The sequence below is a fragment of the Raphanus sativus genome, chromosome 5, assembly GCF_000801105.2.
Source record: "Raphanus sativus cultivar WK10039 chromosome 5, ASM80110v3, whole genome shotgun sequence".
In the NCBI taxonomy this organism is placed as follows: Eukaryota; Viridiplantae; Streptophyta; class Magnoliopsida; order Brassicales; family Brassicaceae; genus Raphanus; species Raphanus sativus.
The window spans coordinates 20072113-20086247 of record NC_079515.1 but is presented as its reverse complement, the minus strand read 5'-3'; the positions used below and the strand labels follow the sequence as shown (position 1 = coordinate 20086247).

General features: G+C 36.5%; 3 protein-coding genes across 3 annotated transcripts; all 3 read left to right on the top strand.

Annotated features, from left to right (window-relative positions):
- Positions 1–3176: 3176 nt before the first annotated feature.
- Positions 3177–4670, top strand: LOC108859409 (uncharacterized protein At1g01500). Its single transcript, XM_018633308.2, has 2 exons — positions 3177–4097; positions 4170–4670. The coding sequence occupies exons 1-2, from the start codon at positions 3339–3341 to the stop codon at positions 4413–4415; spliced, it is 1005 nt and encodes a 334-aa protein (XP_018488810.1). The 5' UTR covers positions 3177–3338; the 3' UTR covers positions 4416–4670.
- A 224-nt stretch (positions 4671–4894) lies between these two features.
- LOC108805252 (C-terminal binding protein AN) lies at positions 4895–7701 on the top strand. Its single transcript, XM_018577249.2, has 7 exons — positions 4895–5596; positions 5672–5840; positions 5918–6048; positions 6123–6890; positions 7094–7141; positions 7231–7344; positions 7430–7701. Exons 1-7 carry the CDS (start codon positions 5015–5017, stop codon positions 7499–7501), a joined length of 1884 nt encoding a protein of 627 aa, XP_018432751.1. The 5' UTR covers positions 4895–5014; the 3' UTR covers positions 7502–7701.
- A 2789-nt stretch (positions 7702–10490) lies between these two features.
- LOC108856604 (probable serine/threonine-protein kinase At1g01540) lies at positions 10491–12855 on the top strand. The gene is made up of 7 exons (XM_018630448.2): positions 10491–11245; positions 11349–11453; positions 11529–11651; positions 11725–11895; positions 11977–12106; positions 12196–12405; positions 12484–12855. Exons 1-7 carry the CDS (start codon positions 10899–10901, stop codon positions 12589–12591), a joined length of 1194 nt encoding a protein of 397 aa, XP_018485950.2. The 5' UTR covers positions 10491–10898; the 3' UTR covers positions 12592–12855.
- Positions 12856–14135: the final 1280 nt, after the last annotated feature.

Sequence of the window (14135 nt, the reverse complement as noted above, 5' to 3'; positions counted from 1 at the left end):
TTTTTTTTCACATTTCCAACCATGACACTAAATATTACACCAAAAATAATATTATATATTATTTTATGTTTTGTGTTTAATAATTTTTATATTTTTATTATTTGAAACTGATAAATAATTGTTTTATCATACTTTGATATTATATTTATTAATTTTTCATAATTATATATTAATAAAATTTATTTATATTTATATTTTGGTTTAACAATGTATTCATTTTATATAAAAACTATATTAAAAATTACGAAACATTAATTATGAAAAGCACATAATAAAAAATATGTTTATTTTAATAAAATTTGTATTATTTAGTAATACAGGTTTAACTATATTATAAAATAAAATAAAATTTTATTTTAAAGTTTGGTGAATTTAATAGTATTAAATATAACATAAATAAAATTATAATAATATTTTAAAATAAAATAAATGATATAATCATTTATTTATTTCTTATTTCGAAATAAAATAAAATAAAATATAAAAGCAATGATACTTTATTTTTATAACATAAAATAATAATAATAATTTCTTACTTGAAAATAAAATAAAAATATTTTTATTTACGTAAAAATAATTAAAAAATAAATAATACAGTATATTTATAAGTTACAAATTTGAACTAATTAGTATTAATAATTGAAACTAATTTAAACTGATTAATAACAATAACTGAGTAATTCTATTAAGTAAAACATAATAAAATATGTATATAAAATATTTAGTTTGGTAAATAGTGTTACATCAAATTTGATAGGATGATGTCATTTTTGGTGTTCCATTAGAATTGGCCTAAGTATTGTTATAATCCACCGTCAGTGTAAAACATGACTACGAATTAAATGTGGATTAAAAATTACGAAATGTATTAGTTGAATTCAACCGAGACTAACAAGGAGAATCTAAAATACGGTCAAAATCATACTGCATGATGCAATCGGTGAAGTAAAAATCAACTATAGGTAAAGTTCCGACACGAATCTTGAGTTACGGGCATCCACATGAACTGCAACTCTTTTCAATTAAAACTCAATTACTATCATACTAATCTTCGCAATATTACTTTATTATGATTAAGTTTGTAATATTGTATACCTAATTGGATGGTGAAATGACAAGACCCCAATCTTTTCGGTGTTACAAAAAGAGGAGGAGGAAAAAAAAACATTATAGCCGGCCTATCCAAAGCTGGTCCGATTTATCCGACAAGATCTTAGATCAAACGGTGTTAATTCTTCCAATGGTAGAGCTTCAATGGCTCACAAATGTTCTTTCTCTAATTATAGAAAAGTATGTATATGGAGAATATAATGGCTATGATTAAAAGTAGTTGGGGGTACGTACGGTGAATGAGCCAGATGAGTAAAATGATACTTATTGCTTTATCTATCACTATATTAGGTTTGCAAATATATAAACGTGACCTGCTTTGGAAAGATATACAAAACTATATATCCATAACTTTTGGCAAATGAATTATCACATACATAATTTAAGCTGTAGTTAGTATGTTCGGTGCAGTACATACACCACTTCCACCTTATTAGAATTTTAGCTATTCGGAAACAGCTTGTATTATAACTAGACGGTGTTGGCCACACACACCTGCATATTATATACTCTATTTGTGTATCGGCAAATTTTATTAGAAATTTTGCTATTCGAAAACACCTTATACGGTGTTGGCCACACACACCTACGTACATATTATATATCTGTCAACTTATTGAAAAATGAGTATTTCATATTATTAATATATAGAATTCCTCTCTCTAAAACTTTTCTCTCCACCTTCTCTCTAAAATACAGTAGATCTCACGTGCACCGAGTTTGGCCCCTCCGGTCTCCGGTCCTCTTTTCCGGTGCCGTGAGGGTCCCTTCCTCTGTTTCTAGTCTTCGGCCGGAGCTTCATCTTCGGATCTGGGTGGTTCTGTTGGTGGCTTGATGTGGCGGTGTAGGTATTCGCGGCGGCTCCGGGTTCGTCCAAGCGGTGGTTGTGGTGCGGCAGTCAATGCATGTCCGGTTCTTTAGAGGACGAGTCCCGGTTATATGCTTCCTCTTGGCTGTGCAGTACGCGACCCCTCTTTGTGACCGCTTGAGCTTCCGAGAGCTAAATCGGCGGTGGAGGGAGAAGCGGTGAGTCGTTACGGTGGGGAAGTTTAGTTGGTGCTTGAACTGCTGGAATCGTTGAGTAAGCCCCCGTTCGAGGACGACGGTGGGTCTTGAAAGGGATCTCCGGCAGCGGCTGATTACGGCAACGGGAGGAGACGACCGGATCGGCACCAACTTCTCCTCCTACCTCTCGATGAGTTTCTCCACTCATAGTGCTCCATCTCCGGTTTGTTTTCTTGGTTCGCTTAGGTCGCGGTTTCTGCCGGTGTAAGCTTGCTCCAGTCCGTTTCTTGCTCCTAGTTTTATCCTGGTTTTCATGGTGGCCTTGGCGGTTTCGTTCTCCGACGGGTGGGTGCTCACGGCGGCGGATTTGTGCAAGTGGAGATTAGGGTTTCTGGGTGGTAGGTTTGGGCTATTTTGTGGGTCTAGCCAGTTTGGACTTTCCTTTACTCGAGCCCATTAGGGGATTTCGGGCCTTGTAGTCTTTTTTTTTTTTTTTTTTTTGCATCTTATTGTAACAAAAAAGCCCAAAAAAATTTAAATATGAAAGCCTTTTAAAAAAAAAAATATTATATATCTGTGGCAAAATTTTTAACTATAGTTATTTTTTGTTGTAAAGTAAATATATTAATGGCCATACCATTTTCATTACGAATTATTTCGTACTTTGTGAATATAGTATTATCTATAGTCATACGACAACCCTAACTACACCAATTACATTACAAAACAAAGTAACCTGACTCCACACATTTTTTCATATTTTGTTCTCGCATCATTTCATTACAGATTATTACGACGCATGGATCATAGCAGCTAATGAGATTTGTTGCGGCCCAGATCAGAACTTATTAAGCGTGAAATTAGGGACAGCAGAATTTGTAGCCCAGTTACCATAGTATTTATTTAGTACTAAAAAAAATTAACCAAAAAAAACTGTCATACGTGGCGAGGGTAATTTATCCTGTCGGTTTCTCCTTTGACCCTCCGTTTTTACCTCGTTACCAATACAAATTTAACTTTGACCTTTTGCTTTTTACCAAAATATCTCAAACCCCAACAACAACAAAAAAAACCTTAACCTAAAAACGATACGAAAGCGACAAAAAAGTATTTCTCATTCTCTGTTCATCAAGCCTTGCCTTGAATTGAATTCTCACAATCTGCGCCTAAAATTTCCCATCAACTGATTCCGAATTCGATTTTCTTGAATTGATCGTTCTTAGATGATTTCGAGGGATCACCATCATCAGGATCCTCTGGATACAACCAATTCACACCGCATGAAATCCTCCTCCAGCAGCGTCGCGCCGTCATCGGCATCAATCACGCTGTCGCAGTCGTCGTGGCTGGAGGTCCGCTTGTTCTACGTCCGCATCGCCCCCTGCGTCGTCGACAGCGTCCCCGACTCCCTCACCCTTCGCCACCCCCGCCGCGAAACCTGCGCCTCCCTCGAGGTCAACGGCGTCCGCATTCCTTCCTCCCAGACCGCCTCGCTTAGACTCCGCCGCGACAGAGTCGACCGCGAGTCCTCGGAGGTGACCTACGTCAGCACGGAGACCGTGCGCGTGGCCGGAAACGTCGATCTCGAGGTCTACGACGGCGAGGACATGGTTCTGTGCGGGAATCTGGATAGGATCGAAGGCGCGTGGGATAACGGGACGGTTAGCGATCCCAAGACTGGGTGGGGCATGGACTGTTACATGGCTATGATGGGAAACGCCTCTTCTTCTTCTTCTTCTTCTTGCTCTGCGTTTCTCAGGCCGGAGCTAGGCGTCTCGTCTCCCTCCGTTGAGGTTTACATTGCTGGTTGCTGCGGGGGCGTTCCCGTGATCTTGACCAAGACCATTCAGGCGAGTCCAAGGAGGAAGGTGGCTAGGCACGTGACTCTCGACTCTATCCCTGAGGACGAGGAAGTTGATAATGAGCAAGACGTTGTAGCCACCACTGCTGATGGATTCGCACAGCGGCAACGGAAACTACAGGTATGCTTCAGGGTTCAGCATTTTTCTGATTGATTTGATTTTGATTATTATCTTGTTTGGTATAAAATGCAGATCATGGAAGAATCACAGGGTGATGAGGACTACGACGATGAGTCTGAAAGGAAAATGGGACAGAGTTACTACTACCCTGAAGGGATGTACGTGGATGAGGATGGTCAACTCACTTGGTTCAATGCAGGTGTCAGAGTTGGAGTTGGGATTGGCCTTGGGATGTGTCTTGGTGTAGGCATTGGTGTTGGATTGCTCATGCGTTCATATCATGCTACTACTAGGAACCTTCGTAGGAGGTTCCTCTGATCATCACCTACCATTAACTAAAACCCCCCATTAACGAGTGGGTATAGAAAAAAAAAGAACGGGGATAGAATTTTGGTAGATAGATGTATAGAGAGCTCTTATCGTTTTCATCGCTTTGTGTCCTTCTGGTGAGTATATGTATAGTCGGCTTTTAGTTGCACAAGAGAGAGTTCTCCATCTTATCTTGACTCTTGAGTTGAGTCAAATGCTTTTGTTTTCTATGTTGTTACTTTTGTGTAGAAAGAGTTTCCTGTTCTTGTGGCTTGCAAATTCTGAAGTTTGTGTGTTTGGTTCCTCCCCCCTAAAGCAAAGGGAGTGTATATGTTATTCTTGTATAAATTGGTTTTGGCATTCAAACGATGTCGTAGTCTTAACTATTCAATGAGTAGTTTTAGAACGAAGTCGTTTTATATAGCTAGTAAACGGCGCCGTATGCTAGACATAAGCATCGGGGACCATCCTACCTGAAAAAGAAAAGATTGTTTTTAGACCTTTAAGTTACTATAAAATTAATTTTAGTCCTTCAATTTTACTATATTCATACCATAAAGCTTATGTCCTCTACTCCCGGAGAGTAGCGAGAGAAGAAGAAGAAGGAAATGAGCAAGATCCGTTCGTCTGCGACAATGTCACATCGTGACCAGCCGTCACCTCTCGTCGTCACACTCAACTGCGTAGAGGACTGTGCTCTCGAGCAGGACTCACTCGCCGGCGTTGCCGGTGTGGAATACGTCCCGCTCAGCCGCATCGCCGACGGCAAGATCGAGTCCGCCGCCGCCGTTCTCCTCCACTCCCTAGCTTACCTTCCGCGTGCAGCTCAACGCCGTCTCCGTCCTCACCAGCTCATCCTCTGCCTCGGCTCCGCCGATCGCGCCGTCGATTCGACTCTCGCCGCCGACCTAGGTCTCCGTCTCGTCCACGTCGATACCTCCCGAGCTGAGGAAATCGCGGACACCGTGATGGCACTCATCCTCGGACTCCTCCGCCGGACGCACTTGCTCTCTCGCCACGACGCGCTATCGTCTTCCGGATGGCTCGGATCGCTCCAGCCGCTTTGCCGAGGAATGAGACGGTGCCGTGGTATGGTTTTGGGGATAATCGGTAAATCTGTATCCGCTCGTTATCTGGCTAGCAGGAGCTTGGCTTTCAAGATGAGTGTGCTCTACTTTGATGTCCATGAGGTAATGTATGTATGTAACGTTGTGTGATGTTTATTGCCTAATCTGCACTCATTTCATTCGAGTTCTTCTGTACAGGGAGAGGAAGAACGAATCAGGCCATCGAGATACTTCCCACGTGCTGCCCGGAGAATGGATACATTGAATGATCTACTAGCAGCGAGTGACGTCGTTTCGCTTCACTGTTCGTTAACAGACGACACGGTTCAGATACTCAATGCAGAGTGTTTGCAGCATATCAAACCTGGTATCATCTCTCTTTGTCTCGTCTCACTCTCTATTCAAGTGTAGAGTGGAAAGTGATTGGTTGATTTTATACGTTAGGGGCCTTTCTTGTGAATACTGGGAGCTGCCAGCTGCTGGATGATTGTGCTGTGAAACAGCTTCTGATTGATGGCACTATAGCTGGCTGCGCCCTTGACGGTGCTGAAGGTCCACAATGGATGGAAGCATGGGTATGGCTTTGTCTCTCTTCTCTTTTCTGATCTTTTTATCTGACGAATTCATTATATCCTGTTTCGAATTGCAGGTGAAGGAGATGCCGAATGTGTTAATCCTACCTCGTAGTGCTGATTACAGTGAGGAAGTATGGATGGAGATAAGAGAGAAGGCCATCTCTATCTTGCATTCATTCTTCTTAGATGGTGTAATACCCAATAACACTGTTTCTGATGAGGAAAGTGAAGAAGAGGAAGAAGAACGATCACCTATCACTATCAGGCATGAGAAACTAGCACTAGTGGAATCCACCAGTAACCAACGTGGAGAAAGTGCTCTCACCGGCACCAAAATCGTTCCTAAGGAAACTCTGAGCCTTGGTCAGCAACACGTTTCTGTTCTTTCTCAAGATACTGCCATCAAACCAGAAGTGAGACGCAGTAGATCCGGCAAGAAAGCAAAAAAGAGGCATTCACAGCAAAAAGCAGAGGGTTCCTCAGGATTACACGAAGAAAGTAGTACTTCACGGAGAGATGATACTGCTATGAGTGACACGGAAGAAGTATCAAGTTCCAGTTCTAGATGTGCTTCCCCCGAGGATTCAAGAAGCAGGAAAACACCACTTGAAGTAATGCAACAGTCTTCCCAAAATCTGCTTGTGATGTCAAGCAAGAAGCTCATAGGAAAGTCAAGTGAAGTACTGAAAGATGGATATGTAATAGCTTTGTATGCAAAAGACCTATCGGGACTCCATGTTTCAAGGCAAAGAACTAAAAACGGTGGTTGGTTCCTCGATACGTTGTCAAACGTATCCAAACGGGATCCGGCTGCACAATTCATTATCGCATATAGAAACAAGGTAAACCTTTTTGTGTCTCTCGTGCTTGTCATTTACTTTGCTTGCGATGCCCGAGTGAGGTCAAAAATTGTTAGGTACTAATATCACTGGAGAATCTGGCCCTTATAGTTGTGTAGTAGGAATGAGTGATAGCCCATTTACTAGAAAGTTATGTATATTATATATGAATGGGTATTGGTGTATGAACTTGTTTGCTTGGCCAGGACACCGTTGGTCTGAGATCATTTGCTGCGGGTGGGAAGTTATTGCAGGTACCTCTTGCATTAAACAGTTTGATGAATTGATAGCTCAAAAGTTTTGAATGCTTTGAGGAAAAAGGTAAAATTGTTCATGTATGCAGATAAATAGAAGAATGGAGTTTGTGTTTGCAAGCCATAGTTTTGACGTGTGGGAGAGTTGGAGTCTAGAAGGTTCTTTGGACGAGTGCAGTCTTGTTAACTGCAGGAATTCCTCTGTAAGTCTCTCTGTCACTGCATGATGTTCTTGGAAAATGAATAATTCGTCAAATTGGTGTGATAATGTTTAAAACAATGTTGCAGGCGGTTTTGGAGGTGCGTGTGGAAATTTTGGCGATGGTAGGAGACGATGGCATTACGCGCTGGACCAATTGAAAAGACGAGAAAACAGAGTCTCTCCTCGCTTTTGATATTCACCGTAGCTTTGTTTCGGTGTCGTGTTGTCTAGTTTGGAATGTGTATTGTTCCTAACCTCTGTTTGTTTTAATATTCGGTTTGCTGAAATATCCACTGAGTTTTCCGGCATTTTATGAGTTCTTTTAGTTTTTGCAAATATATTTGATTCCCCCCCCCCCCCCCCATTGAAGGTGTAAAGTGCAACAAAATATACGACACTTGCAATTTAATCAAATAGATTAGCATGCTTAATATAAAGATAACTAGGTGTTTTGCCCGCAGTTGCGGGCTTAATAATTTTACAAATTACTAAATAAATATATTATCAATTCGAGAACCATTAAAATAAATTATTTTCATGCCTTTGATATATTTAATAATTAATTAATATTAATTTATATACAATAAAGTTTATTTTAATAAAAAAATATTTATTATGTAAACAATTTGAAAATATTCATGTATTCATAAAACTATATACATGGATTTATATTTATTTAAAAAATATTTTGATGTAAATATTATTGGATCACATAATATATAATTTTGTAGATAATGATGAGAATCAAATTGATGAAATTTGTTTTAAATTTGTGAGTAATTCTATATTAACATATCTAATTTAATTATGTATTAAGGATAATGAAGATTTTAAACGCTATAACTTTTAACGTGAGAGAAAGAAAATCGCTTTGAATATAGTATTATAAACTAAATATTCTCTTTTCAGTTATATAAATTGATATTTTTCTTGATTAATCTTTAGTTATGTGTTTTCTGTTTATTTTAGTTTAATTTATTATTAAAAGATAATTTCAGATAACAACACAATACATATGTGTTTATATCATATTTTGTTTTTTAATATATATTAGGTTTCAGATAATTCTTCTTATTATTGTTATTATTATTTTAATCATTTAAATTCGTTTTTATTTTGGAATTAATTTATATATTTTATTCATTAAGGGTATAAACGATATTAACCACTCTAACTTTTAACGTGAGAGCTCGAATCCAAAATTTTACTTCGCAAATAATAGTATAGATTATAAACTAAATGTTCTCTTTTCAGTTATATAAATTGATAATTTTTCTTGATTAATCTTTAGTTATGTGTTTTCTGTTTTGTTTTAGTTTAATTTATTATTAAAAGATAATTTCAGATAACAACACAATATATATGTGTTTATATCATATTTTATTTTTTTAAATATATATTAGGTTTCAGATAATTATTCTTATTATTGTTATTATTATTTTTAATCATTTAAATTCGTTTTTATTTTGGAATTAATTTATATATTTTATTCATTAAGGGTATAAACGATATTAACCACTCTAACTTTTAACGTGAGAGCTCGAATCCAAAATTTTACTTTGCAAATAATAGTATAGACTATACATAATAGCATATGTAACTTAAATCTATTTATTAATAAGTTATGCATAAACTGTTTAGTCATTTAGATAATGATTCAATATATCAGGCGAAGGTAAAGTTAATTTATCACTATTATATCATAATATAATATTAAGGCTAAACATAATTTTGGTCGAAGATTTTTATTCATTCTTTTAAATTATATATCATCAAATCTAAATATTTTATTTTATCTTACATTTTCATTTGATTTATATCTGTAAATCACAAATATAAGTTAGCTAATCATCACTTCCCCGTCTCCTTTGTGTAATTTCTCGATATTAATGGGTTTCTCTTCTATGTGGTTGGTCATCTCTCCCTTTGTCTTAGTAACTGATTTCATTAACTGGTTTGTTGCAGTGTCTTTTCCAGAGCCTACTTTTAATCCTGATTGTTAATCAAACTTCAAAAGTGTGATACCATGGTGAAAATGATCTTAAAATGATGAAATTGATTTTTATCTACAAGAATTACGCAATGGATCTATTCTACACTGTTATAATAGTTTTTGTTGAATTCAAGTTCTTGTTTGCCGACAAAAAAAATCTCGTTTTTACTAATTAAACTTCATATCCAATGCTATATATAAATTATAATTTAGTAGCCTTCGATATATTTATCTCTTTCTTAGTATCAAACATAGATTAACATTTAGATAATTTATCGTTCTATTATTTTCCTAAAGAAAAAAATAAGGGTACTATTATATTTGTTTTTTAGTAACAATTGGATAGGCCTTAATATTGAAAACTACTGATAATTTATAAATTCTAAGAAGACAATGTATAATTAATTAATTATATGATGATTTTGTAGTATAAAAGAAAGTAAGAGTTGACAAAAAAAAAGTAAGAGAAGGGGCCGTTGACTTGTTGGAATATTAATTTACTTACGATACTTGGTTGGTATATGAATAATTGAATGTGATAGGGCGATAATGGAATTTTCTCTTTCAGCCCCACCACCTCTAAACCCTTTTTAAGGTTATCTCCAATCCAATCCCATTTTTTACTTCAAAATAGAATAAAAGTAAATATATAGTGACAAATGCTCTAACCCAACTCTATATCTCACTCTATTTTAAAATTTACTCCATAAATAAAGTAATCTATTTTTTATTTGTTCATGACTCTATTATGGAATAAATAATATAGTTGAGTTGGAGCATTTTTACTTCATATTCACTTTTACTTCATTTTGGAGGAAAAAATGAAGTTTTACGTTGGAGATGTTCTTAGGAAGAAACCTAAAATATTCGAGGCCGCACTAAAGATTCTTTTTCTTCTTATAATTAAAGGTTAAGGTCCAGATTTAGTCAAAACAACAAATGAAAGGAGTTTAGAAAGTAAAATCCTCACTACCTATCCCTCAGTCCGTCATGTCATCATACTGATTTTATTACCGGAAAACCACTGGAAAACAACAAATGCAATCTTTGACTTAGACGAGAAAGAAGGTTAAAATCGTCGTTTAACTATCTCCCCCACACAGTCAGACAGAAACTAGAAAGACAGCTCATTCCACTGTACACAAAGAAACAGATCACTTGAAAGTAGGCCTTTGTTTAAATTCCCTTTGTTATTTTATTTTAAAAAAATTTATCTTTATTTTGCTCGACTCGATTCAACACTGGACAAAGCGCATAGAGTTTTTGGCCGGAGTTTTGGTCTTATATTCGCCGGGGAAGTTTGTGTGTTTCCCGGCGAGAAATGCGAGTGAAAAGAGAGAGAAGAAGATGTCGACGTACGAATCGATGCAGCTTTCCTCAACACAGAGCTCTCGAAACCGACGTCGATCTTCGGCCTCCGTCTATGGGTCGTGATCGGAATCTTACTCGGATCTCTCATCGCCATCGCTCTCTTCCTTCTCTCCCTCTGCCTAACCTCCCGCCGCAAAACTCGAAAACCGAGAAGAGCCGGTTTCTCCTCCGCCGCCGTAGCTACGCCGCCGATGATATCCAAGGAGATAAAAGAGATCGTTCCGGGGGAGATCCAGGTGGATATAGGGAAGGTGGAGCACAGAGTGGTGTTCTCAGCCTCTCGAGTGTCGAGTGGAGAGAGCAGAGGAACTGCGAGTGCTGCTGCCAGCGAGACGGCGTCGTTTTCAGGAAGCGGAAACGTTGGGCCTGAGGTTTCGCATCTCGGGTGGGGACGGTGGTATACTCTGAGGGAGCTTGAGGCGGCCACGAACGGGCTCTGTGAAGAGATTGTGATCGGGGAAGGTGGTTACGGGATTGTGTATCGTGGGGTTTTGAACGATGGAACTAAAGTCGCCGTCAAGAACTTGCTTAACAACATGTCAATAATTACTAGATTAGGATTGTTGAATTATATTTATAGACTATGCTTTTGGAATTTGATCTCCATCAAGTGTAAGATTAACTTGTCTTTTAATTTACAGGGGTCAGGCGGAAAAGGAGTTCAAAGTAGAGGTGGAAGTGATTGGGCGTGTACGACACAAGAATCTCGTTAGGCTTTTAGGTTACTGCGTTGAAGGTGCTTACAGGTACATTATTCCTTTTTTTTTTAATTTGGAAAAATGTTGTGATCTAATAATGTGTGAGTTCTCTCTATCTTACAGGATGCTGGTGTATGAATTTGTGGATAATGGCAATTTGGAGCAATGGATTCACGGTGATGTTGGCGATGTTGGCCCTCTTACTTGGGATATCCGTATCAACATTATACTCGGGATGGCTAAAGGGTAAATAAAATATATTCCACTATTTTATTAGTCTATCTTTGTAAACAATGTAAACCTTTTGGTATATGCGTAGATTGGCGTATCTACACGAGGGTCTTGAACCAAAAGTAGTTCATCGGGATATCAAATCGAGCAATATATTACTTGATCGCCTATGGAATGCTAAGGTTTCGGATTTTGGACTTGCTAAGCTCTTGGGTTCCGACAGCAGTTATGTTACAACCCGTGTCATGGGAACCTTAGGGTAAAGTCTCCTTTTTTAAAAAATGTCTCTCACTTTGTGATCACGGTAGAAACCTTTAGGAAATAACTTGTACTTGTTCAGTTATGTAGCACCGGAATATGCGTGCACCGGGATGTTAAACGAGAAGAGTGACATCTACAGCTTTGGAATATTAATCATGGAGATCATCACCGGAAGAAACCCTGTTGATTATAGTAGGCCTCAAGGCGAGGTATCTTTAGTGGATTTTTTAGACCCTCTTTGTTTCTACTCCATCTATGTTTTTTTATACATGATTATCTTTGCTGTGTTTGGTTGTAGACGAATCTAGTGGATTGGCTGAAAACAATGGTAGGAAACCGAAGATCAGAAGAAGTAGTTGATCCCAAAATACCAGAGCCGCCATCATCAAAGGCTCTTAAACGAGTGTTGCTCGTTGCTTTGCGTTGTGTGGATCCTGATGCAAACAAGCGACCTAAAATGGGACATATCATTCATATGCTTGAAGCTGAAGACTCACTCTATCGCGATGTAAGCATTTTGTCTTTTACGTTTCTTTACGAGTTAAAATAATGTCTAAAGGTGGAACGATGTTTTTTTTTTTTGCAGGAACGCCGAACAACAACGAGGGACCAAGGAAGTCGCGAAAAGCAAGAGACAGCGGCTAGTGAAAGCGGCGAGAGCGGTTCAAGGCATCATCAGCAAAAGCTAAGATGAAAAAAGAGTCACTTGAGTGATTTTGCTTCTAACACGACCATTCTATTTGCATTGATTCTTCTTATTATATGTCAATAACATAATATTTTCATTCTTGGGCTCTCGAGTCTTGCCTTGCCTTGCCTTTGCTTTTCTTTTTGTTTTTAATTTAACTTTTAGCAATTTAATTTTTATATTTGTAATCATATTTGTGTTTTTTGTAATCATATTTTGGTATACTATTTTTTAAAAATATTAGTAAGAAGTTTTGATAATTGTATTGAATCTGTGATGTTGCATAACTATACATTTATACCCAATTTTTGTTTAAATCGGATCCGGACCTGCAGTTAAACTGATAAACCTAACAATCCGGTTTGTAATTTGGTTGTGTTTTAGAAAAAAAATATTATTTAATAACCCGGTATAACTCAAAACCGGTTACTAGTTGAACTACTGGTTGAACCAATATGTAATTTTTAATTATTAATGCATATGCTTTTTAGTTGTACTAGGTCCGTGTCCGCGCTACGCGCGGATAACATAGTTATATAAGTTTATTTTTAATTTTATATAATATATGATATCATTTGATAAATTTGTTCTAGAAAATCTATAAATTTTGAGCTTGAAAAGTAGGTAGAGATCCTATTTTTTATTGACTAATTTTTTTTTGATGATCTTCTTTGACCCAAAACTATATTTACATAACATTTTTAATGTAAGTTCAATATCCGCACAAAATTTTGGAGGTGATGATTTTTGAATATATCAAAAGAGAATGATAAATATTCTTACATTTTGTTTTTGAACTTAAATATTCATACATTTTGATCTCAAGAGTTTGTGTTTTATTTACAAAAGAAAGCATGCCGACAGTGTAACTTTATAAATAGCATTTAGTATGAGACTAATATATTCTTTTATTTAGATATATAAATTTTTTTTAATAAATGACTTTTTGACAACATGACTTTAAAATTTGTATAATATATAATATGATCTCAAACTAAATAATTATGTTTTTAGGCATAAACCGAAAACGACGGTATATAAATCGAATCAAACAAAGTAAATATAGATTTAACATATTAGTTATATTTTACTAACCGAAATACCGAAAATAAAAAACCAAACCGAACCAAAACTAAACTGATATCCGGTATAAACACCCGTAATCCAAATAAAAGCGAACTATTGTTTAATTCTCTAAAACATAATAAAAATAATAACTTCACTCTGTGCAAAGCGCGGATCTTATCCTAGTAAAATATTATATAAAGAGACTGGATACTATAAAATATATATAATATATAGACACGGGAGTGTAAATCAGAAAATATACTTGCTTGAAATTACTTTGTTTAAGAACTTTGATCCTAAATTTTACACTCTATAAACAAAATCTCTGAATGTTTTTCTTTTCACCACCAGCAAAGAAAACAGAAATATAGATCAGTCCTAATTTAGGAGTTATATAACATGCACAAGTAATTTTTACCCAGTCATAGCATGTAAATTTTATAAAATATATTACCTAAAGAAATATTTTATAATATATATTA